Genomic DNA, 27441 nt, shown 5'->3' on the forward strand with positions numbered 1-27441 from the left:
AGGACTCAAGGCAACAGAGAAGAATCATGTATTTCTCTGTACCTCACTTTTACCTTGACATATTGTTGAGGTGAATATTTGAGAATAATATTCTAATAGCACTTGGATGTTATATTGTTAAATATGAGTTAAATAAATCAAAGGTATAATTCTTAGCTCTCAATATCAACCTTGTAGTAAGAAACTTGAATTTATTTCAATGGCATGTCAAGTAATGCTCCTCCAGCTTTTAAAAATGATAAAAAAATATTCTTTTGATGTCAAAAATGGTAATTTCATCATAACATTGAATGCATATGCTGGCTCTATGTATCCCACTCACTTACATTAGGACACATGTGTGCATCATCTGTCCATTATCTATATGTCAACAAACTTATTAGTGTTCATATAATGCATAAAAATATTCTATACATCATTTTCATATGCAACTAAATATAAAATTTATGTAGATTTCATAACTTCCCACATATCCACAATAACTGATAATCCATCAATAGCAATAGCCAACAGAAATGAAATAGAATAGACAGCAGAATCTGTTGGAACAGGACCAGAGCCTACCATGGATGTTCTTTAAAAACTCTACCCACCAGGGGACTGAAGCAGATGCTGAGACTCTCAACCAAACTTTGGGCAGAGCACAGATAGTCTTATGAAAGAGTGGGAGAGATAGTAGGACCCAGGACAGATAAAAGGACTTGGAGGAAACAGGAAGTCAACAAGAAGACCAACAGAGCCAACAAATCCAAGCCCGGGGGTTCTGCGGAGACTGATGAACCAACCAAGGACTATGCATCAAGAGAACTTAAGCCCCTGCTCAGATGTAGCCAATAGGCAGCTCAGATTTCATGTGAGTTCTCTAGTAAGTGGAGCAGGAGCTGTCTCTGAGCAGGACTCTGTTGCCTACTCCTGTATCATTTCCACCTGGCCAGGCAATTTTGCCAGGTCACAGAGGAAGAAGATCAAGGATGTCATAATGGGACTTGATAGGCTTGAGTCAGTAGATAGGGGAGGAGGGCTCCCTCTTTCTGAGGACTAGGGAAAGGTGACAGGAGTGGGAAGCTGGAGGGAGAGTAGGATCTGGATGAGACCAGGGAGGAGATGTGATTGGGAAGGTAAGTGAATAAATTAAAAATAATTAAAATGATTAAAGAATTAAAATAGAAAAGCTAAAAAATAACCCTATTAATACAGAAATTTGGAAGTGCAGTACAAGTGACTAAGACCTAATTATTGTTCATAATTATATAATAATTTTCGTTGCACTCTCTGGTGAAAGAGATATGCTGGAAATAGCATTTATGGCTTACCATTGGCCTCCCATGTGCTTCAATAAAAACCCACCCTGGATAAGAGAATCAATCCTCACTCAAAAAGACAAATGGATGGACATTGGAAGAAAGAGAAAATAGGGAACAGGACTGGAGCCTAGCACATACAGCCTCTGAATGACTCTACCCAGCTGTGTACCAAAGCAGATGCTGAAACTCATAACCAAACTTCTTGCAGAATGCAGGGAATCTTATGGAAGAAGGGGGAGATAGTAAGACCAGGAGAGGACAGGAGCTCCACAAAGAGAACAAAAGAACCAAAAAATCTTGTCACAGGGGGCTTTTCTGAGACTTATACTCCAACCAAGGACCATTCATGGAGATAACCTATAACCCCTGCACAGATGTAGCCCATGCAGCTCATCATCTAAATGGGTTTCCTAGTAAGGGAAACAGGGATTGTCTCTGACATGAACTCAGTGCTGGCTCTTTGATCACCTCCCCCTGAGCAGGGAGCAGCCTTGTCAGGCCACAGAGAAGTACAATGCAGCCAGTCCTGGTGAGACCTGATAGACCAGGGTCAGATGAAAGGGGAGGAGCACCTCCCTTATCAGTGGACTTGGAGAGGGGTATGGGAGGAGATGAGGGAGGGAGAGTGGGATTGGAAGGGAATGAAGAAGGGGCTTACAGCTGGAATACAAAATGAAGAAACTGTAATTAATATAAAAAATAAAAATTTAATAAAAATTTAAAAGGAGCATTTGATGTTATTTTTGGCAGTTTGGCACGCTTTCTAAGAAAGATTATTATATAAAAGTCATCTATGAACATTTGAATATTGTATAAAACACAATTAAAAGCAGTGAGTAGTCACCCTAATTTAATTTAAAAAACTAATAATATTTGAAAACTTGATGGAGAAATAAAAGCATCAAGATAAGCAAGAATGAGGACAATTCATGACCATAGCTGGCACTACTTTTCTACGGATAGAGAAGTAAAAAGAAAAAGAGCCTTAATCATGAAAGAGTAAATTTCATGGAAAATACAAAGAGAGAGAGGGATCCATCACTTCCAAAAGAGCAAACCACAGAGTCACTAATGTTAATAGGGAAGAAGAAAACAAGCAACAATATTCTAACTAAGCAGAAAAACAACCAACAAACCTATAGAACTGAGCAAGACCCTCTAAAAATAGACTTAAACACAAATGGAGCCTCAACCATTGTTTAAAAAGGCACAGACTATCTGATTCAGTTAAAAGGCTAGATCTCTTATATCTAGGAAACAAACTTCTTTGGGAAAGACACATCCACAAACTAAGAATAAAAGAATAGAAGTCAAAATGCCACCCAAATGAAAGCTCCAACAACTTGTTGTAGGTATTCTGCCATGTCATTAATAGACCAAACAAAATTTATGCAAGTAAATAAGATTATTAAATATTAATAAAGGGAACAGATCATTGACAAAATATACAATTATAAATTATATATATATATATATATATATATATATATATATATATATATATATATGGCCCTTTTTTAATTTCCTGGTTTCTGAAGTTACTACATATTATATACTCATATATTAAGATTCAGAGGATAGGATTTACAAATAAGAAAGAACATATGACATTTGTCTCTCTGGGTCTGGTTTACATACCTCATTATAATATTTTTCTATTTCCATCCATTTGACTGGAAATTTTAAGATTCCATTTTTTTGAAGCTGAAGAGTTTGCCATATTGTATCTGTAGCACACTTTCATTCATCATTCATCAAATAAGGATACTTAGGTTGTTTCTGTTTCTTAGCTATGTGACTAGAAAAGAAATGAGCATGGCTAGCCAAGTATCTGTAGTGTGGTAGCACTTATATATATTGGGGTTAGCTAACAGCTGTCAAGTTGGACTTAAGTACCACTCAATGAGAAAGAGTTCATGTCTTGTATGGTAAGTGATCCATGGCTCATGCACTTATGGGTTCTAAAGAGAGACCTTACTATTGCTAGTTTGTTAAAACAGTATATTAGGTGTATTATTTAAGAGTAAAAAAGAAAATAGAGACAGAGATATAGAAAAAATAAAGTTAGTTGTGTATGTAGGAAGTTGGACTTGGGGAAGGGAAAAATACAAGATCGAAATATATTGTATGAAAAATCTTTTTAATTTAAAAGTCGCTGTAAGGAAGCTAAAAACTTTTATTTCTAGGCCAAATGTCAAAAAGAACCAGTTTAATTTTTGCATATATGGCATCCACCTAAACATTTTCACTTTCTTTTTTGGGATATCAGATTGTTGTGTTTTGAAAGGATTCCTATTAAACTTCTCAATTTATTCGGAATACACATGGCTTCCATCCTCTTTGGCAGAAGGAGAAACTCTTATGCTTTAACTGTTCTGTTTCCTCTCCAAGTCAGTACCAGGATGCATCTAAAGTGTTTGGGACAGCCCAGAAAAAATATTCATGCAGAATGAAATCAATGAATATGTGAAAAGCAAGACAAATTGTGGCAAAGAAAGATGCTGCACATTCATATTCTGCACTGTGAATGTAGGAGGTCACAGGACAGAAATAGTCTTTCTGAGGTCTGCTAATTAGCTATGCTTGGCCAGTACATATGTGATCTACTTTAATCCTCATTAAAAAAATACTTCTAATCAAACTGTCAGTAATTCATAGAATGAGAATTCCAATTTTGTCTATCTTGATAGCCAAGGTTCTTAGTAATTAGAAAGAGACATGGGTGCTCAAACTATGACAAAAGAAAAAAGATATCAGTGAATTTCTACAATGCATAGATTAATAAATGTGTTTTCAATGTGGAAAAATAGAACACTATAGTACTAACCAAATAAACATTCACAAGTAATAATCAAGACCCACAAGCCCAAGATGCTTACTGGTTATGTCCAAGTTGGTGCAGATGACTGTAGCTGGTTAGACCACAGGCACCATGCAGAAGAACATATTTCCTAAGGAAGTTATCATATAACCGTTTTCTCTGATATTGAAGAATTTCATCAAGGTATAAAGGTCCTTAAGCAGGAAGGTAAGCAACTCAAAATAGCTTCAGGATGTCCCTGAAACTGAGCAGATTCACTAGGCCCCTCCCTGCCAGAAAAGTAGTAAAAACTGAGAGTCCTTCTCAGAGAAGTGAAACAAGGCTGCAAATACAATTCTCAGATAAGACAAGCTGCAAAGAAAAGTCTGAGATAAGACTCTTTTTCTGCCTGGAAATAGCAGAAACCACCTGAGCTGCCTACAAGAGGTTTCAACCAACTGAGGCACCATAAATGAACATTCTAAACCCACTGAGCTGCCTTCTGGCTATGCCGTGTATTGCGGATTCCAGCATTTGAAAAATATCAGCTGTGTTGGAGTGGATTTGATGGTGCAGCTTTCTTTGAGTCGTTTCTGCTCCTGTAAGTAACCCCTCATCTATATTCCTGTAAGTATTTCCAATGGTTCACCAAGTTGGACTCTGTTAGTAACTCCACTTTGGTCTGTCATTGACTCCCTATCTGGAGTGTGTGTGTGTGTGTGTGTGTGTGTGTGTGTGTGTGTGTGTGTGTGTGTGTTGCATATCTCAGGAAAAGTTTGTCACAAAACAGGGGGGAATGCACAGGACCATGAATTACAACAAAGAGATCAGAGTTCCTAAAATGTAAACTTTCTTTTGAATCTATACTTATTTAAACATAGCGAGATTATACTCTTACTATTAAACTTTTATTACAGTCATTGACAACAGATGACTTCTTGAGTTTTCTGCCTCTTGGTAATTATCACATGATTTAGTCCACAATGCCACAATTATTTTTCTATTTGTTATACAATCTACCAGCTGCATATTGACTACCCATAAAGTTCTGGTACTCTGAAGGATGAGCTTACAGCCTTGCCCTTGAATAAAAACGCATGTAAAATAAAGCAAAGCAATGAAGCTCAAACACTACATATGATAATTGTAATTTATTTTTAACAAATGGCTTTGAGTGGCATAGATTCTTTGGTATCCTGATCGAGGTTAAATAACCAAATAATCATGATCTCTGACAAATCAGGAAAATAAGGTGATAGTCATTTATTTTAAGAATTGGTTAATTTTTGAAGATATACATGCTTGAAAATAAGATGTGAATTCACAGTAATAAAAGCAGGGCAAAGAGAACTATGAGGCAAGGTGAAACTGAAGATCATGTAAGGTCAGTCCCTCTGTCTCTAGAGCACTAATAGGGGAGCTAACTCAACTTACTTCAGTTTCCAGGTAGAGAGCAAAGGGCACCTATATTTGACTTAAATGTGCTATTACACCACTAATATCAGTGAAATGAGCTCCTAACAGAGATCTCCAGATCTTGAAGAGACTGACAAATGCTGTTGAAAGTGTGAGAGGTGGAAGTAAATTCCTATTGCTGAAGACCACGTGCACTTCAGGCAGAGGGCAGAGGGGACCCTGAGTTGGAACTGTACTGAAAATATCTTCCTTAAAGATGAGATTTCATGGTACCAAAGAACACCATGCAAGCTTCCAAATGAAGGAAACAACTAACAGCCCTACCTACCTATCTGTGATACAATAATTACCAGCACGACAAAATAATCCTGAGTATAATAGTAAATGGCATGCATACCCTTGCAATAACAAACAGCTCTCTAATTGGACTCAAGAACCATTCAACAAGGAGGAATCATGCCTGGTCTTGGAAATCTAGCCAACTACCCAGGGCTAGTAAAGTCTTGGATCTTCCATGAAGTCGTGGAAGGAGAACCTACAACTACCCCTTTACTAAACTGGCATAAAACCTATGTGGACTCTAAACATTTGTCCCTACACTCACAGATAAGTGTAGTTCTTGCCTCTTATGAAAAACCTCTCTTTACAACAGCGGTCATTACAGAAAACAGCCAACCGAAATGTAGAGACGTAGAGCTCAGTCCTGATGGAGACAACTTGCACATAAGCCCTGCCCCTAAGGCTTCAGTATCATTGCATAAGGGGGTATACAAAGATAGAACAAATAGAGCAGAGACTGAGGGAATGCCCAGTCAATGCTAGGCCCAACCCTAAGAAAGCCAACCCGTATCACTACTAACAATACTATTGCTATGCTGGTAGATGGGAGCCTTTCAGAGTTGTGCTCTGAGAAGCTCCACCCAGCTATGGTAAGAAGCAGATACTGAGACTCACAGGCAAATCATAGGAAAGTCTAGTGGAAAAGAGGTGAACACAATAACTGGACCTAGAGGTGACAAGAGCTCCACAAGACCAACAGAGTCAACTAAACAGGGCCCAGAGAAGCCTATGGAGTGTGAGGCATCAACCAATGACCATGCATGGACTGGACCTAGGTCCTCTACATATATGTAATCAATGGGCAGCTCAGGCTTCATGTGGGGTCACTAGTAAGGGGAACAGGGAATATCTCTGACATCAACTATGTTGTCTGCTTTTTGATCACTTCCTCCTGATGGGACTGCCTTACCAGAGTGCAGGGGAGAAATATGAACTCAATCCTCATGTGAATAGATGAGCTGGGATGTGTGGATAGGAGGCATTTCCTATGCTGAGGAATAGGGGAGGGGGGATGCTAGAAGGAGGGTGGGATTGGGAGGGGAGAAGGGAGGGGTCTATGACTGAGATGTAAATTAAATGAACAAATTAATTGATTTTTAAAAATAGTGTAAAAGCCAGAGGAACAGGGAGTTTGCTGAGAGATTTTTGTCTCCTAGGAATGTCAGAAGCTACACGTATAAAGCCTAGTACTTAATAAGGTAAGTAGACATGCTAAAGTGGATGGAGGAAAGTTCAAAAGTTCATTCCTACACAAAAAACTACAGGCAGCTAAGTAATGCTGAAGCCTGGAGAAATACTCTAACCCAGGAGAGAGGACACTGGTTGGCTATCCAATACCAAGTAGTCAGCCCTGAAAACATATATGTAACATTGTAGAGACTGATCAGATAACATTTGTGTATTTAGGAACACACACACTGTAACAACAATTTCTGAAAAGAATCCATTAATTTGAAAAAGAACAAAGAGGCAGATATGGAAGAGTTTAAAGAAAGGAAATGGAAGGAGGAAATAATGTAACTATATCATAATCTTTTTTATATTTTTTATATATTTTTTAATATTTTTATATTAATTTTTTATATTTACACAATTTTTCACTTTGTATCCCAGCTATAGCCCCCTCCCTCATTCCCTCCCAATCCCACCCTCCCTTCCTCATCTTCTTCCTGCCTCTTTCCAAGTCCACTGATAGGGGAGGTCCTCCTCCCCTTCCATCTGACCCTAGCTTATCAGGTATTTTCAGGACTGGCTGCAATGTCCTCCTCTGTGGCCTAGCAAGGTTGCTCCTCCCTCGTAGGGTGGGGGTCTACCTAGCAGTGTATCAAAGCAGATGCTGAGACTCATAACCAAACCTTCGGCAGAGTGCAGGAAATCATAATCTTAAAAGACAAAAGAATTAACTTTAAGAACTTCCATCTGATCAGAAGGAAGAAGAAGACCTCTCCGATCAGTGGACTTGGGGTGGGGCATGCATGAAGAAGGGGAAGGGAGGGTGGGGTCGGGAGGGGAGGAGTGTGGGCCTTATGGGGGGGATACAAAGTGAATAAAGTGTAATTAATAAAAGTTAAAGAAAAGAACTTCCATCTGCTTTGATACCTACCCTGCAGGGTAGAGCCTTTCAGAGGTCCTCTGTGGCAGGCTCCTGTCCTGTTCCCTGTTTTCTCCTTCTTCTGATGTCCATTCTTTTTGCCTTTCTGAATGGGGATTGAGCATTTTAGCCAGAGTCCTCCTTCTTGATTAGTCTCTTTAGGTGTATAAATTTTAGTAGGTTTATCCTATATTATATGTCTAATATACACTTATGAGTGGATATACCACTCATATATACCCTGTATATATACAGGGTATATACAGGATATACCCTGTGTGTCTTTCTGATTCTGGGATAACTCACTCAGGATGATCTTTTTCAGTTCCCACAATTTACCTGCAAATTTCATGGTTTCCTTGTTTTTTATTGCTGAGTAATATTCCATTGTGTAGCTGTACCACAATTTCTGTATCCATTCTTCAGTTGAGGGGCATCTAGGTTGTTTCCAGCTTCTGGCTATTACAAATAAAGCTGCTACAAACATGGTTGAGCAAATGTCCTTGTTGTGTACTTGAGCATCTTTTGGATATATGCCTAGGAGTGGTATAGCTGGATCTTGAGGAAGCGCTATTCCTAATCGTCTGAGAATGCGCCAGATTGCTTTCCAGAGTGGTTGTACAAGTTAACATTCCTACCAGCAGTGGAGGAGGGTTCCCCTTTCTCCATATCCTCTCCAGCATGTGTTGCTCCTTGACTTAGTGCAGGAAATCTTTTGAAAGAAGTGGAAAATAGTAAGACCCGGAGAGGACAGGAGCTCCACAGAAGAGCAACAGATCCAAAAAATCTGGGCACAGGGGACTTTTCTGAGACTGATCCTCCAACCAAGGACCGTTGTTGGAGATAACCTAGAACCCCTGCACAGTTATAGCCCATGGCAATTCAGTCTCCAAGTAGGTTCCATAGTAATGGGAATAGGGACTGTCTCTTACATGAACTGATTGGCCTGCTATTTGGTTACCTCCCCCTGAGGGGGAGCAGCCTTACCAAGCCACAGAGAAAGACTATGCAGCCACTACTGAAGAGACCTGATAAACTAGAATCAGAAGGAAGGAGAAGACCTTCCCTATCAGGGAATGCATGGAGAAGAGGGAGGGAAGGGGCTACAGGGGGATACAAAGTGAATAAAGTGTAATTAATAAAAATTAAAATTAAAAATAGTTTTAAAAAAGAACTTCCATCTAAAGAATCTTGGTTAAAAATGTTCCCTCTTTTTTATTAAAATTCTTCTTTAAAAAACTTACAAATCTATTCAAGTAAATGTGGTATAAATGAATATTTTGTGGAAGATATACCTAAATAAATCACTTTTACTAAGGTATGTGTTTCAAATCCTTGAGAATTTTCCACATAGTCCTATGAACTACCAGGCTTAGGTTTCAAAACAATTAGGGAATCTGTGAGAATGAGAGTTGTGTCATGTAAGCCTAGGGAGCACAACTATATTGGGAATATACAAAAGAAAGCATCTGATATAAAAATCATAATATAACTTTTAATTCATGAGCTACTGAAGAACACAAATACTTAGACTTACTCAAATATAATTGTACTACAGTTTGGAAACCCAGACTACTGACTATCACAGAAAGTATGCTTACATGAAAGAAATAATACAACCTACAGACATCCATCCAGTTTTTTAACGTAAGAGAACAAGCTGTTTGCTATGAAAATGGATCAGACCTATGAAGTGATGTCAAAATCCTGCTCTTCTGCTTTCTACTCGGCACTTGCAGGCATTAGACATTAATATTAAAACATTCTCTCCTACAGTGCTGAAACACAAATCTGGCGTGGGAAGGTTACAAATTTGCTGCTGATTTAATGCAGCATGGTGTAAAAATCTGTAAGAAAGGTGCATCCTCAAGAACCACAGGGCCTCCCACCCTGAATACCTCAAGAGATGGCTATGTCTCAGAAGTACCAGGTACAATATCTCCCATAAATCCTTTTCCCAAGGACAGTGTCTGTGTTCCACCCACAACACATTTCTAAAGACAGCTCAAAGGAATATGTTAACCCATTCTTTAACCTTGAGTAAACCAGCATTTGCCTGGAGGAATAGAAAAGAATCACTGAAAAAAAATCCGGAATTACAGTCTTAGTTCTTACAGGGTTTTAATAGAAAACGGAAGATTCCCAGCTCATTACAGTAAAATGTCCTGAAAATGCTTTCCTACTATTTTTAACATTTCTTTAAGTGTTTCAAAAATTAAGCCTAATTTAGAGACCCTTTCTGTATAGATTTTTAAATAATTGCATGCAGAAAGGTCTGAAACAAGCAGGCTTCAAGGTGACTCTCTTGTGTCTCAAGATGTGCACTTGCAGCTGATGACAAATAGATAATTAGAGTCCACAGCCTGGGGATGTGAGAGATGTGATCTTTGTATATGACCATGAAGCTCAGGAAAAGGGAGGAAAGCGTGAGGGGATACTGTTGAAGTTATCTTTTTTATTATTATTACAATTTATTCACTTTGTATCCTCACTGTAGCCCCCTCCCTCATCCCCTCTGGCTTTTATTCAGTGAAGAGGATTGGAAACATATAGCCAACAGTAAATATTGTTCTACAATAAACAATTTTATCACTTTTAGGATTTATAAATATTTAATTTTAATTCTTTTGCACATACAATCCAGTGCCTTAACAGAAAATAACTAAAAGCATAATTATCCATGAATACATACCTCTAAAGGGTCTCCCGAAACAGCTAGGGAATCTCCCTTTCCTCAGTGTCCAGTGAATACAAAAAACTATGTGTAATCTGTTATTATTAATAACACAAGCCAGATATGGTTGCACACTCCTTTAGTTCCAGCCCTTGGAAGGCAGAAGCAGGTGGGTCTTGGTGAGTTCAAGGTTAGCCTTGTCAAATGCTAAGTCATTACAAAATGACTTCCAGGACAGCGAGGAAGTCAGAGAATTTTATTTCAAACAAACAAACAAACAAAACAAAATGAATTTTGTTACTCAGAGAATTTTATTTCAAACAAACAAACAAACAAAACAAAATGAAAAAAAATCAAATAAATATATAAAGAAACAAATAACTTTAACTATCACATTTTAAGTATAATTGTGAAAGTACTCATGTTAATGAATAGTACTTCAAAAATGATAAAAATTGAAGAAAGAATTCTAAAATTAAATACTCATGCAGTCAGAATTCACAAAGCAGTGGATAGTATCAGAAAGATTCAAGATCATTGATGAGGCTTTTCAAACCACTGAGGAGGGAATCCTGACATCACCAAAATGAGTCCTATCAGCCAAGGCATTTTCAACAAAGCTTTCTAAGCCCTTCCTTTCCCCATTCCCTTAGTAAGGGCAGCACACCTTATCTAAACAACCGTCTATGAAAGGAAGAGACTCTGTTTCCATCCTGTAGGTTCACAGAGTTTTACTTTCCCAGATCATGCTACTATTCCCTGCATTAAATAATAAATTCCACTAATGTCCTTTAAATTTTTATTAATTTATTTATATTAATTATAATTTATTCATCTTGTATCCCAGCTGTAGGCCCCTTTGTTGTCTCTTCCCAATCACACCATTCATGCTCCCTCTTCTCCCATGCTCCTCCCCCAGTCCAGTGATAGGGGAGGTCTTCCTCCCCTTCCATCTGACCCTAGCCTACCAGATCTCATCAGGACTGGCTGCACTGTCTTCCTCTATGGCCTGGGAAGGCTGCTGCCCCCCTTACAGGGAGGTGATCAAAGAGCCAGCCCAAAGAGACAGTTCATGTCAGAGAGAGTCCCTGTTCCCATTATTAGGGTACCACTTGGAGACTGAGCTGCCATGGGTACATCTGTGCATGGGTTCTAGGTTATCTCCATGCATTGTCCTTTGTTGGAGTATCAAGTCACAGAAAAGACCCCAGTGCCCAGATTTTTTGGTTCAGTTGCTTTCTTTGTGGAGCTCCTGTCCTCTCCAGGTCTTTTTCTCTCCCTCTTCTTTCATAAGATTCCCTGCACTCTGCCCAAAGTTTGGCTATGAGCCTCACCATCTGCTTCAATACCCTGCTGGGTAGAGTCTTCCAGAGGCCCTCTGTGGTAGGCCCCTGTCCTGTTCCCTCTTTTCTCCTTCTTCTGATGTCCATCCAGTTTGCCTTTCTGGATGAGGATTGATCATCTTACTTAGGATCCTCCTTCTTGCTTAGCTTCTTTAGGTGTACAGATTTTAGTATGATTATCCTATATTATATGTCTAATATCCGCTTATAAGTGAGTATATACTGTGTGTGTCTTTCTGATTTCTTTTAAATGACCCCACCCATCAGGATGTCAAAACAGATGCAGAAACTCACAGCCAAACTCTGAAAAGAACGCAGGGAGTCTTATGGAAGAAGGGGGAGCTAGAATGACCCAGAGGGAATAGGAACTCCACAAGGAGACCAACAAAGTCAAAAAAGCTGGGCCCAGTGGGGATGGCAGAGACTGATACATCAAGAAAAGACCATGTATAGAGAGAAACTAGAACCCCTGCACAGATATAACCCATAAGCAGCTCAGTCTCCATGAGGGTTCCCTAGTAAGGAGAGCAAGGGTTGTCTCTGACATGAACTTGGTTGCCTTCTATTTGATCACTTCCTTCTGGTGAGACAACCTATCCAGCCCGCAGAGAAAGGGTATCCACCAGTCCTGATGAGAGCTGATAGGCTAGGGTCAGACAGTAGGGGAGGAGTACATCCCCTCTGTGGACTAGGGAAGAGGGGAGAGGGAGGAAGGGCCGGACAGGGAAGATATGAGGGAGAGGGCTATGACTGGGATACAAAGTGAATAAATTTTAAAATAATAATAATAATAATAGAAAAACAAACAACAACAACAAAAAATAAATGATATACATAAGGAGTGTTCATGAATTGGTCCTCCCTACACATGTGTAGCCAATGGCCAGTTTAATCTTCCTGTGGGTCCCCTAGTGAGTTGAGCTGGTGCTGTTTATTGCATCCCACTGTTTCCTGCTTTTCACATAACAATTTTAATATACGAAATAATTCTTTATGAACATGACAGACACCATTTATTTATAGTGAATGAGATAATATAAAGGAACAAAGGTAGTTATGACTAGACCTCCTCTCTAAAGGTCCAGATGACAAGATCTGCAAGTTTCAACCAGGTATCTCTAGAAAACTGTTTCAATTTCACAATAAAATGGGGTGGGGGTATGGTCATTAAAACTTCAAATTTATTCAACAGGTAAAGTGAGTCATACTTTGCAATAAATTGCCTATAGTTAATTGTTGCCTGCTTTTTCATCATTTCCTCATGACCCGGCTGCCTTGCCAGGCCTCAGTGGATGAGGATGAGCTTAGTTCTGATACAACTTTATGGGCAAGGCTGGGTTGGTTAGGAGGGGTAGGGGGGCGCTCCCCTTTTCTGAGAAGAAGAGGAAGAAGAAGAGAAGAGGTGAGAAGGGGGACCTGGAGGAGAAAAGGAAAGAATAAAGATCTGAATGTGAAGTGAATATATAAATTAAAAATAATGAAAAAAGAAACGATCAACACCTGTGTTACTAAAGAAATGTTAAACAAGGAACAAGTGAGTCACGCAGAAGACGTAAAAGAGCTAACAAAAATCATGTTGCAAAAAGTCCCATTTTAAAAAAGAAATGGAACTATTTCTTTTTTAAATGGTATTTTTTAGAGAAATTGTGTCTCTCTCAGGGGTAGCAGTATGTATCAAGAAAGAAAGAAAGAAAAAGAAAGAAAGAAAGAAAGAAAGAAAGAAAGAAAGAAAGAAAGAAAGAAAGAAAGAAAGAAAGAGAAAGAAAGAAAAGAAAGAAAGGAAAGAAAGAAAGGAAAGAAAAAGAATTGCCCAAACCCATGTTTTTAGAAGTATAGAGCTCCCCCTAGGAATCTGAACAAATAATGATAAAAATACACTGCTAATGGAAAGTTCACATAAGCTAATTCTTTATCTATTCACTTATAAACTAATATATATCTGTGGCACGACTTTATGGAATTTACCAAAATGATTCCAAAATTTACATAAAATGTAAGATTTTTAATAAGAAAAGATATTTTATCAAGTGTAGTAATTATAACTTTAAACAAAAACTAAGATGACATGGTACTAGTAAGCAAAGTGATGATATAGCCAAAAGTCAAACTACTTCACTAACATGGCCATTTTTAGCAAATTAAGAATATTTCAAACATGAAAAAGAAAAAAAAAAGGTAAATAAGGATGAAATAACTAGCAACAAATTAAGTATCTTTAAAAAATTCCCTCTTTCTTGCAGAACATGCAAATGGATTAAGGAAAGAATAATTGATGAGATAAATGCAAAACAAAATAAAATTTCTAGAAAAACAGAATGTTTTGCTTGATGATGAAATACCATAACATACAAAAATTTAGTGTAATGATGGAGAATATATTTCAAATAGATGCTACTGAAAGAAATAATACCCCAAAACCATACAAAGCATTGAAATGAAGTACTTTTGCTTGCTTTCTATTTTTGTAATTTTCTTTCTTTAACTAAGTAATAATTTATAGAAAGGAAGATACAGATAACATATGTGTAAGAAAAAGTGAACTTTTGACTATAAATTAATAACTTATAAGTAATAGCTTAAGCTAGCAGTATGTCAAATTTTTAAAAAATTACACATTTGCGGTAATGGAGAGTTTGATGGAATTGAGACTTCCATATGGTTGACAAGGGGAATTCAGCTGAGGAAGACTTTACAATTTATTTTCTTGTTTTTATTTTTGTTTTCTAAAAGTTAATGCTTTTCCAGCCTGAAATTCCACTTACAGAAATCAACTCTATAAAAACTCCACCAAAACACGACAGGAACTAGTCCAGGGTCCTTACCACAGGCAGCATCATGCGAAAACTCAGAGATAATGGAAAGCTCCCAGGATTTATTTTTATAAATGACTCAGAGGAGAGAATAAATCTTTCTTCAGGATTTTAAAATTCAACACCATAAAGGTTTAGAGGGGGAAATGTCTGGTATAATGCACACCACATATTCCAACTTTTGCATCTGAGGAAGATAAAGCAAGGGTAGGTGGTGGATGTGGTGAAATTGAGTCTTAACACCTTTTCTTTGTTGGTCTAAACCATTTACCCTATATTGTGCAAGTGCATGTCTTTCGTTTTGTTTGTGGGGGGACAGGGTTACTCTGTATCTCAAGTTAGCTGGAAATCTCTGTGTATCCCAGGCAGACTTCAAACTCACAGCCATCTGGCTGCTTCAACCTCTCAAGTTCCGATTTTACAGTGATGCTCTGCAACACTGTCTCTATTTTTAGAGAGCTAAAATTTTCCAAAACTTAATAACAAATTGTAGGTAATTTCACAAAATTAGTGACAGGAACATTTCTAGCTTGGTAAATTTATTATTATACAAATATTAGTGTAATTCAGTACCAGACTAAATTAAGTCACAGTAACCACAAAATGATACAAAGCACTTTCTTCTGGATCATGCAAGAACTACCAAGAAGCAGGGCATGCATTGTGGAACAAAAATACATCTTTAGTGTCCATAGAAGGAACAGATAAGCCTATACTAAAGGATAGAGACTAAATATTTCTACTTGCTCATTTACTATTTAAGTGAATTGTAATCCAAACAGATAAAGAAGGTGTGACAGAAAGGAATTCCATAAGGGAGATGAATTCACCTGGCCTTGAACTCATGAGCTCTGCTATGTCATTGTTGGGTATTAAACACCTCCATTCCCCACACGCATGCACTGAGTACAGCTATGGCTAAGTGACTTACTCCTATTATTCCTGCAAGACTCCACTATGAAATATCTATGGCAAGAACAGTCACTTAATGCATTTACTGAGACTAAAATGGGTCACTAACCAAACCCTCAGCTTTGTCTGTGACCTGCTTGTGTTTGATCAATATTTGCTCTTTTTCCACTTGTTACTTTCAAAGAGGCCAAGAAATACCTGATTTACCATTGTGTTTAAAAGAAATTTACATAAACAATTTTAAAATGTGAAATAGTTCACTGAATACTTAAATAGAAATAACATTTAAGTCCAAATACATAGAGTGCATTTGCAGGAATAAGTCTTATTTTTTTACATATTAACTTTAATTCTATTTAATGAAACATTTCATGATCAGAAAAACAGGCTATAAATATAAAGTCAATATTTTAGAGATTTTTCATCATTTATATAGGTAATAATAAGATTATATATTTCAAGGTTTTAAAGTCTTTAGAAGTATAGTTTTCTGGTCATTATTTCTTACATAACTCTTTATACAGTATTTGTAATTTATTACGTAGTACATAGCCAGAATTTAGAGATCATTTAATGCTGTACACAGGTTATACATAAGTAGTATTTGCTTTACATAGAACTATGGGCATCCACAGATTCTGGTGTTTGTGACGGGCCCTAGAGCAACTCTGACATTAAAAAGAGAAAAGTGCATATTTTATACCACGCAGGAAGATGTCTGCATATTTAATAATTAGTTATTGTGAGGGTTTTTTGTTGTTACTGGTTTTTCCCCTAACCCTTTATTCTTTGTGGTCAACAGTTGTCTCTCTTTCTCTGCTTCTATCTCAGTAAAGTATTACTGCTACCATAAGCAAACTCTGTTTATAATTTAGGGAGCTCTCTATACGTCTCTGTAAAAAAAAAAAAATACCTTTTGTACATTTCATGTTTTCTTCCAGGTCTTCATAATTTTCTACAGAGTAAAAGCTGTGCCTTAACCATTATCTTCATGTATCATTATCTCTACAGGCCTTTGGCCATCTTGACTGCTTCTAAATTTTTCCATAATAAGATCTTGTGACATCATGGAAGGGCCATAATGTACCTTTGCTTACTTAATGGCTTGGTTTAATTCGTATGTTTTAATTTATTTATTTATATCATTATTTGTGTGTGTTATATGAAGTGTATGTGGGAGCACAGACAGACATGTACCACGGCACTCCTGTAGAAAGGTCAGAGGACTTTTTCTTTTTGTTCTGGAACAGGGTTTCTCTTTGTAGCCTTGACTGTTCTGGACTCTGTTTGTAGACCAGGCTGGCCTCAAACTCAGAGAGATCCACCTGACGCTGCCTCCACAAGTGTTGGGATTACAGGTGTGAGCAACCACCACCCTGCTGAAAGGACACTGTAGATTCTGCGGATCAAACTCAGATTGCCAGGTTTCTGTGGCAACTTGTTTTTACCCAGTGAGCTTAATGATTGTATTCTTAATAGATGCTTCCTTGTAGAAAATCGTTCTTGGATGTTCTCAGTGAGTAACAGGGTCCTGTCTGCAGATGTGCCCCCTTGCCTCCTCACGGTGTGTCAAATAAGAAAGGGAGTTGGTGATGACCTGTGGTGCTTTGTGTAATAACGAAGGTGAAGCTAGACTTGGTTGCTCTTTATGTTTTGTGTCAATAGACAAGTGTCCTGTAAACTTCCTTTTTGACATTGCTTATTCACACACACACACCACCAACAAGCTCTCTAAGTTGGTTGAAGAACTTCAGTTTTGTTTCCCTCAAAATAATTATCGAGTGCCCTTAGTGTCAGCTCATCAGTTTGGATGGATTAGAATACTATATGAAATGGAGTATTTTTAATATATTCTGGAGAATTGAAATATGATTGAGCACATAAATTGCAAAAGCAATATCAGTTCTTGTGAATGAATAAATCCCTATTACTAGCCTAAGCCTTGTGTTCATGTGTGCACAAACATAAATAACCAGATCTACACAATTAGGGAAAGTGTATGAAACTACGATAAACTTAAAAAGAGACAGGTCTCAGTGGTGTATGTCTTAAATCCCAGCACTCGAGATTCAGAGGCAGGCAGATGTCAAATTTGAGACCATCCAGGTCTACAGAGCAAATCCAGGACAGCCAGGGCTACCCAGAAAAACCCTGTCTTGAAAAACTAAAAGAAAAAAAACATTATAAATCCAATTATGAAAGCAACTTCATATTACTATAGTTAATGCAACCAACGTGTTTTGGAACATGATTGATATGTTATTTGTATCTTTCTTTCTGTATAAACTTTTCATAATGAAAAAATATTTAAATACACTTTCAAGTTAAAAAAAATACCCTAACATTTGTGAGAAATAACATTGCTAATGCTTGAAGGTGTTTTCTATCAAGTGTTAAATGTGGCACAATGGCCATTGTGTAGAGTTCATTAATGAAGAGATTACATGAGTCTCCACAGTTTTTTAAATGAACTTGGAATGAAACTGATAAAGGTTTCACTGTCTTGGAAATATCCTACGGCTATTATTTATTTAGAGTTTGGGTCACTTGATATAGTTCAGATACAAACAAAATAACATAAGAAAGAAATTTACATTTTAGTATGAATGCATAATCTAAATTAACGTGAAAAGTCTTACAGGCATGGGTTTTATTGTGGAGATCCAGAGTAAAACATACCTGGCCAGGCTGAAGGCATCATCAATCAAGCCTGCACGGTTACTGACGGAAAGTACCTACGAGACCAGTTAGAAAACGAGAAAGGATGGGGGTGATAATTCTGATCATTAAGATGGCAGATGTCCACACATCAAAACCGATCACTAATAAGTAGATCAAAGATGTACCTCATGGTTCCTGATTAATTGATCGATCAATAATCTCCAGTTCCTTAGGTCATAGTTGACTCTAAAGTAGCCAGTTTGGTTGATGTTTCCAAGGATCCAGCTTCCTTTTTCTAAATATGCTATTCTGTGATGTTCTGCAAGTAGCATTTGAGAGTAAGTAGATTTTTAAATTTTTAGAGTTAAAGAGGAATAAAGTAAATTTTTAAATACAAGAAACAGCAATACGAATAATTTAGAGAGAATGCGACCCTAAAATGTAATTGAACCTATTCTTTAATCCCCTCCATCTACAATTGGATAGAAAGTTTTTATTTTGCTACTCATTATTACATCAATTAATTATTTGTAATAATTATCACTTTGTTCTTGACAGAACTCTTTATTCTATACGCAATTTCTATACTTGAAATAAATGGTGTCTAGAATTCCCCTCTATGTTCATGTGGCTTTTAATTAGATTTAATATGCAGCTAGCACAAAAGAAATCGTTAGGCATATATTCTATTAGTTTTATTCAGGAAAAAGTGATCAAAATAATAGTGATCATTTATTTGAAAGCCACTCTTGTTTCTGGCTTTTTTTTTCATGTTTCCCTAGGAATGCAAATAAATAACAGGCTTTCCAAAACCACCAGTAATGACAGAACAAGGAAACTCCATTTGCTCGAGACTCTTAACAGTTCCACATAGAGTTAGAAACAATGAGAATGCATACCTCCTAATGGAATTACTTAAGAAATGTTGGAACTTGTATTCATCAAGCAATTCAATTAACAAAGGGCAGGAAACATGTCATAACTTCTTCCATATTTAATATTTAACTCTTTCAAACATGATATAGAGTTATTTTCACTGTGTACAGTTAGCTGTCACAGGTTTTACAAATCAAACATCATTCACAATTGTAATAATCTTCTTGTTGAACTGCAGAACTCATTCTTGAAGGAATTTTTACAGTGAAGTTAATTAAAATGTGTATACACACAGACAGAATTTGGTACCCAGATGAAAAAAATACTAGAAAATAAAATATACTTGTATGTTTTAATTTCTATGACTCAAAACCACAGAATTTCATCAAGATTCAATATAATTCAGTATAAATCTGAATCCATTTTAAGAAAAAAAAACATGCTTCTAATCCTTTAGAGAAGGAATGTATAAATTACTCTCAAGTAAAAGATATTCAAGAAAAGATTGCATCAAGTAGACTTATTAATCCAATCTATATTACATACCAGCAATTTTCAAAAAGTCAGCCATAAAATCAAGTGTAATTGAAGATAAATTTATACTTTATACCCTATTTATACTTGAAATCTGCTGTGGTCACAGAATCTAGGGAGAACCTACTAATGTTTTGCTAAATGACATGTTGTCAAACTACCTTCCAACTACTTATTCTTATACCCATGAATTTATGATGCTTTCAGCTTTCATAAGAAATTTTTTGTAGAAGATATTCTGACAAGCTAAAGCAACTTAATAAAAAGAAAGCACTAAGTAAGCATGTGTGAATTGGAAAAAATTAAATCAAGTGTTGAAGATAATGTTTTTCCTATGTAATCCTGATTTCCTTCAAACATTCAAAACTTTTAAAAATTATTTCTCTTAGCGTTTGAAATTATAATATAATTACATCATTTCCCCATTTTTTTTTGCTCCAAACCCCAACATTCCTCCTTGATCTCTTTAAAATGTGTGTCCTCTTTTGTATTACATGCTGTTACATATGTACATTACATGCATATGAAATGTACATATATATATATTTCTAAATACATAACCAATAACCTTCGGTTTGTACAATGTCACTTGTATGTATGATTTCAAGGCCAAATTGTTATTAAAAATCCAGTCAGTGTGCTCTTCCCTAGGGAAGACTATTTCCCCTGCTCTCAGCATTCTGTCCTTGCTTGTAGTTCTTTGTGAAGGGCTGCAGCCTAATGGGCTTTCTCCCATCCCCTCTAGCATGTCTACTGTTATGTTGTTCAGCTCATGTTTAGGCAGTCATGTCAGCACGACTACCTGTGAATAGCTTCTGACATTCCCCAGAAACACAATCTCACAACAAACTCCCTGTGCTCAGGCCCTTACGCTTTTTCTGCCCTTCTTCCACACTGTTTTCTAGGCCTTAGGTTTGGGCGCTGTTTTCTATGTATCCATTGGGACTGGACACCATGGCTCAGCACTTACTGGTGTACATTTTTATAATGGTATCATTTGAGTAAAGAACAGTAAAACTTTGAATTCAGTAATATTAAATATAAATTTGAAGTTGGCTGCGGACTTGGCCACAAATTGTTTTTATTATGTTGAGGTGTGACCCTTACATTCCTAATACTTCAAGCATTTTTATCATGAAGAGGTGCTGGATTTCTGTCAAAAGACTCCCAAATCTGAGATGATCATGTTATTTTTATCTTCCAGTCTTGTTTATATGGTGGATTACATTTATGGATTTATGTATGTTTAAACATCCTTTTCTCTCTGGAATGAAATCTACTTGATCATGATGGAATAACTTTTGGATATGTTCTTGAATTCACTTTGCAAGGATTTTTTGTTTGTTGTTTTTGTTTTTTTCCTTTTATTATTATTAATATCATTTATTACAATTTATTCAATTTATATCCTGGCTATGGCCTCCTTCCTTAACTCCTCCCAATCCTACCCTCCTTTCTTCTTCTCCCCCTATGCACCTCCCCCAGTCCACTGAGGACCTCCCCAGGTCCTTCTCCCCTTCCATCTGACCCTAACCTATCAGGTTTCATCAGGACTGGCTGCATTGTCTTCCTCTGTGGACTGGCAAGGCTGCATCCCCACCCCCAAAGGGGAGATGATCAGAGAGCCAGCCACTGAGTTCATGCCAGAGACAGCCCCTGCTCCCCTTCCTGAGGAACCCCACTTGGAGACTAAGTCTATGAGCTACATCTGAGCCATATTTTATTGAGAATTTTTGCATCTATATGCTCAGAAGAAAATTTGATGTGTAATTATCATTCTTTGTTTGGTCTTTATGTTGTTTAGATATATTTTTGTGGTCTTGTAAAAAAAATTGTACAGTGTTTCTTCTGTCTTTATTTTTTGGAATAATTTGAATAGTATTAGCATTAGCTGCTCTTCAAAAGTCTGGTAGAATTCTAACCTAAAACCATTTGCTTTTGGGTTGTTTTTCATTTTTCCTTGCAGACTTTTAATGACTGCTTCTTTTTCATTAGGAGTCATAGGTCTGTTTAAATTGTTTATCTGATTTTGATTAAACTTTGGTTGGTGGTATGTACTGAGAAAATTATCCATTTCTTTTAGATTTTCTAATGTGAAGGAATACAGATTTTTAAAGTATGTTCTTATATTTCTTTGGTCCTCCTTGGTGTCTGTTGTTATGTCACCTTTTAATCTCTAGGTTTTTTCTTTTTTTTATTTAGATATGTTTCTCTGCCTTTTAGTTAATTTGAATAAGGATTTGTTAATATTAGTGATTTTCTCAAAAAACTGTTTTATTATTTCTTTGTATTGTTTGTTTGTTTGTTTTTATTAATTTCAGTCCCGATTTTATTATGTCTTGCCATCTACTTCTTTAGGGTGTGATTTCTTCTTTTTATACTAGATCTTTCAGGTATGGTGTTATGTTACTTGTATGAGATATGTACAACTTTTTATGTAGGCAATTAGTGCTATGAACTTGACTCTTAGAACTGCCTTTATTGTGTCCCATAAGTCTGGCTGTGTTGTTTAGAATATTCCATTCTAGAAAGTTAATTTTTTTTTTTGTAATTTCTGATCCCTTTTTAATTTAGAAAATAGTTGCTCAGTTTCCATGAGTCTGTAAGCTTTCTATTGTTTCTGTTATTGATATCCAACTTTAATCAATGGTGATCTGATAGGGTGCAGGGTGTTATTTCAACACCCTGAGACTTTTTTTTTTTTACATATATGTGGTAAATTTCAGAAAAAGTTCTATGAGCCACTGGGAATAAAGTATGTTCTTTTATTTGGGGTGAAACGCTTTGTACATAGTTTACGTCCATTTGGTTAATGATGTCAGTTAGCATCAGTGTTTCTTTGAATAATTTTCATCTGGATGACTGGCCTACTGACAAGAGCTGGGTACTGAAGTCACCCAATATCACTGTGTGAAGATCAGCGTGTGACTTAAGCTCTTGTCATGTTTCTTTTATGAACTTCAGAGCTCTTGTGTTGAAGAATAAATGATAAGAATTGAAATGTCATCTTGGCATCTTGGGGAAATATACGTCTACATATTCTATTATATAGTCTATTATATATAGTTTATAATACATATGTCATATGAGTTCTAATAAGAATTATAGATAAATAAATGTCCTTTATATTTATTTAGTTACATTTAACTACATAAATTTGATAATTTTAAAGCTTCTTTCTTTATAACTGTTTGTGTATTTGCATATGTGTGTTTAATGGTATTTGCACACGATTACAGGATTACAGGTGCATGAAGACACTGAATCCCATGAAGGTGAAGTTACAAGGTGATGTGAGCCCCCCAAAATGTGTTCTAAGAACCAAACTTGGGTGTTCTCTAAAGAGTACTACATGCTCCTAACCTCTGAGACAGCTTTCTGACCCAGATATTTAGATAAGTTTTATTAGTGTTGTTTTCTAGTTAAGCTGTGGCATCAAGCTTAATATATAAATATACATTTTACAAACATCAAATGATAATGTGTTCTTACAATGCTAAATTCATTTTCTAAATTTGTTCCTTATTTACAAATTGGGTAGTGATGTGTGTAAATAACATGTAATCTAATTTGTTCTTATTTTTATTTATTTTATTAAAAATCTTAAAGGTAGATTATAGTCAAGTGAGTGTATATATTAAAACATGAAAATAATCTCTATATATTCTATATTGCTTGACTAAAATAAGACAGGCATAAATTGTTTTATAGAATTATGTCATTAAACTTATATCTAAAACCTGAAGTTATTATTATTCATGAATATTTGTACGGCTTTATTACAAATGAGATCTTTGGGAAACAATTCCCAGAAAGATTTTGTAATAGATTTTAAAATGTCTTTTCAGTACTAGTTAATTACCTTCCCAAAATGTTCTGCAAATTAACTAATAGCAGGCAATGAATTTTAAAAAGATCTTTTCTGATGGCCTAATGAGGTATGGTGTTTGATGAGATCTGTAGCAAAAGGTATGGAAGTTATATTTTGAATGTTCATAATAATAATTGAAAATTATATTTATATCTAAAGTGGCACAAGACTCAGACTATATCAGGCATAGAGGAGTTGGTATTTTATAACATATTTTACTTTATAGTCACTGTGGAAATGATAGTTATGCATTTCTAGCCAAATATGCTACTTGTAGAACATGATAGTTAAAAATAAAATAAGTGGAAAAAGTCAGCTAAGATAGCATCTGTAATGATACAGGAGAAAGAAACCCAGAAATTATATATATAACCCAGATATTGATATTTTTCACTGGATTCTTATGAAAAATCCAATGAAATAATGTGATGAAACCTATATACACCAATATGCACGTTTCCAAAAACACTGTGTTGAGTAACTAACAGAGCTGCAAATCACCCTATTATAAATATAAGTGTGTGTCCAGGAGTAGAAGAAAGAGAACCAAGCTCTTAAAAGCAGTTTTTCACTTGGCTAGACAATTTGCACACTGGGCAAGCATCCATCAAGACTTGATTCCACACTTCTAGAATGTGGATAAAAGATAATACTGATTGATAAGTTTCCTGGGTCATAATTGAATCACTTTGAATGAAAGCTATATGGTATGCCATTTTTAATATTTAGGATCAAATTATGTTCAGCATTGCACCTTTTCTCCTTTGATGTTTGGGGTTAAATTTGCTTTCCTCCTTTCGCCATTCAGTCATAAACAGCATGCAAGTTATTATGTTCATAAATGTTTGAAATATTTGTATTTTCATAGTGAGAATTTTTAAAAAACCACTTTCACCTGCTTTTAAAAATATAAAAACTGGTATACATGCTACTCTTAAACTATAATGATCTGTACTTTATTTGTGAATTAATTTTCCATCTAATGTGCCTTTAAAATGAATTGTCGATAACCTGTGAAAAATTAGATCAAATTTATACATATTACACACCAGTGACTTACCTTAATATTGTAAAATGAAATCTACATTACTGATAATGAAATTATAAAACATTGACTGGCTAATGTAATTAAATATTTACTCTATTTTAACTCATTTTAATAAGAGTTAAACATTACTTCTAATGATTTTTTAATAATTGTCTTTGTTCTCAGTTAATTATATTTTGAACCAAATGAGACAAAAATAATACAAAAGCCGGTCTTTCCTCCCATAAACTCTCCTTTATTTTATTGTTAGTCATCAGAATGAAATACTTCAAAACAATGTGGAACACATTCAGAATGAGATTGAGAAGGTAGTACAAGAAGTTGATCTTTCTTTATGACCCTTTCTCTTCCATGTTTCTGCATTCGTGAGATTTTCGAGACACAGTGACATCACATGGCATCAGCTGGAAGCCTCAGCATCTCACCTTGACCAGATAGGTATACATTAAACAGAACTTGCTGTGGGTTAGTGAGAAATGATACCTTGTCCAAAAAGGTGGAAGAGGTATCGCTTTGGGTTAGGGAGATGCCCCATCATACCACTGTCTAGATAGAGAGATAGAGAGATAGAGAGATAGAGAGATAGAGAGATAGATAGATAGATATAGATAGAGAGATAGATAGAGATAGATAGATAGACCCCTTCTATCTCTCTTTTACAGTACATAATTTTACAGTACAAAAATTGTACATCTGTGTATAATGATTATAAAGATCAACAAAGGCAGTATCTAAGGTCAAAACCGAGCTTAAGCAAAAAGGTTAATTTTAATAAAAACTATGTGTGGATATTTTTAAAAATCCTCAGACATATTCATCGATTGGGGCAAGGGATGACATGGCAGTATTTTCTATACTCATGTGATTAAAGGAATATTATGACTAGAGCTGCAGGAGATGGACCTGTGATATGTGTTTAAAAGAAATTAGACTGTAACTACACCTGACCATCATTTAAATTAAAGTGTCTAATAGGCATCTTATGCTTCAAGTGAGCCCAATAGTTAGGGCAGTGGAGAATATCTCTAACATGGATTATGTTACCTGCTTTTTGGTCACCTTCCCCTTATGGGACTGCCCTACTGGGCCATAGGGAAAAAAGACAAACTTGGTCTTCATGTGAATAGATGGAGGATAGTGGCAGGAGGGGCTGCACAAATTCTGAGGAATAGGGGAGAGGGCATGTGAGAGGGAGGGTGGGACTGGGAGGAGAAGAGGGAGGGGCCTATGACGGTGATGTAAATTGAAGTAAGAAATAAAAAGAAAAAAGAGAGCTATTTATGATGATACGTAAGTATTGACTCAGAAACATGGTATTAATGTCAATTCTAAAGGATAGAATGAAGAAAAATATAAATATTTTATTTAAAAGGAAAACACCAAAAAATGTTACACATTTCAATGTGTTCTTATATATGATATAGAATATATGTATATATCCCTTATAAGATACTTATATGAAACTCCAAGCCTGCTTATTTATACCTGATAGTGCTCAAAATTATAAGATTTGTGACTTTAAAATGTTTTCCATAAAGTAATAAAACAATATCAATTTATAGACAATGAGACCTAAAACCACTGCTTAGATGTAGCCTATAAACTCAGTCTCTACTTGGGTTCCCAAGTAATGGGAACAGAGTCTGTCCCTGACATTAATTCAGTGGTTGGCTCTTTGATCACCTCCCCCTGAGGGGAGAATAGCCTTGCCTGGCAACAGAAGATGACAATGCAGCCAGTCCTGATGATACCTGATAGGCTAGGGTCAGATGAAAGGGAGGAGGACCTCCCTTATCAGTGGACTAGGAGAGGGACATGGGCGAGAAGAGGGAAGGAGGGAGGGATTGGGAGGAGACAAGGGAGGGGGCCACAGCCGGGATACAAATTGAATAAATTGTAAATAATAATAACAATAATAAAATGTTAAAAATAGTTTATGAAAAAGCATTAAGAAATTCAAAGTAGAGCACATTTGACCGTCTGAATCTGAAAGAAATATTAAGTAAAAGATAACTGGCTTTTTCTCCAAGGCAAAGGAATATAGAAAGAGAAAGAGCCTGTATCACACTCTAGCATGAAAGATATAGATTTGATTCAAGAAATAGCTTTCTCTCTGACAGTGAATTGAAATAACTCACTATTTTAAGATATTTAGAAAGAGAATGAAATCTTATCTCTTTTAGCTCCTGAGGCCTGATTCACCTAGGAGTGTGTTTGATGATTTTCCTGAGTCCCTACAACGAGCTCTACAATTACCTAATACCAAGAGAAATCTTGTTTTCTCATCCTTTATAGGGACAACCTGGTAAGGAAAAGGTAGCCAGAGGCTGTGCTTTAAAATGTGGCTCTTTGGCCTCCCCACCCCCCAAGGGAGGAGTAGTCCTGTTAGGCCACAGAGGAGAGCTTTGCAGCCACTCCTGAGGATACCTGATAAAACAGGATCAGATGAATGGGGAGGAGGTCCCCCCTATCAGTGGACTTGGCAAGGGGCAAGGTGGAGAGGAGGGAGGGAGGGACTGGGAGGGAATGAGGGATCAGGACACGGCTGGGGTACAGAGTTAATAAAATGTAACTGATAAGAAAAAAATAAAATACGAAAAAAAATAAATAAATAAAGATGAAATTGAATTTACCTTTAAAAAAATAAAATAAAATAAAATGTGATCTCTGCACCCTGCCCAAAGTTTGGCTATATGAGGGCCATAGGGGGATATAAGAGGGCATGAGGGTGGGATTGGGAGGAGATGAGGGAGGGGGCCAC

General features: G+C 36.3%; 1 protein-coding gene across 1 annotated transcript in view; it reads right to left on the reverse strand.

Moving 5' to 3' along the window:
- Window positions 1-27441, reverse strand: part of Trhde (thyrotropin releasing hormone degrading enzyme) — a 481130-nt gene that overhangs the window by 89553 nt on the left and 364136 nt on the right. Inside the window, exons 11-12 of the mRNA XM_055626014.1 lie at window positions 18537-18670; window positions 18370-18425 (exon numbers count right to left, since the gene is read on the reverse strand). Coding sequence (XP_055481989.1) covers window positions 18370-18425; window positions 18537-18670 — 190 coding nt within the window. The remainder of the gene's footprint in view (window positions 1-18369; window positions 18426-18536; window positions 18671-27441) is intronic.

This window comes from Psammomys obesus, unplaced genomic scaffold (genome assembly GCF_907164565.1).
Source record: "Psammomys obesus unplaced genomic scaffold, mPsaObe1.curated_primary_1811, whole genome shotgun sequence".
Classification (NCBI taxonomy): Eukaryota; Metazoa; Chordata; class Mammalia; order Rodentia; family Muridae; genus Psammomys; species Psammomys obesus.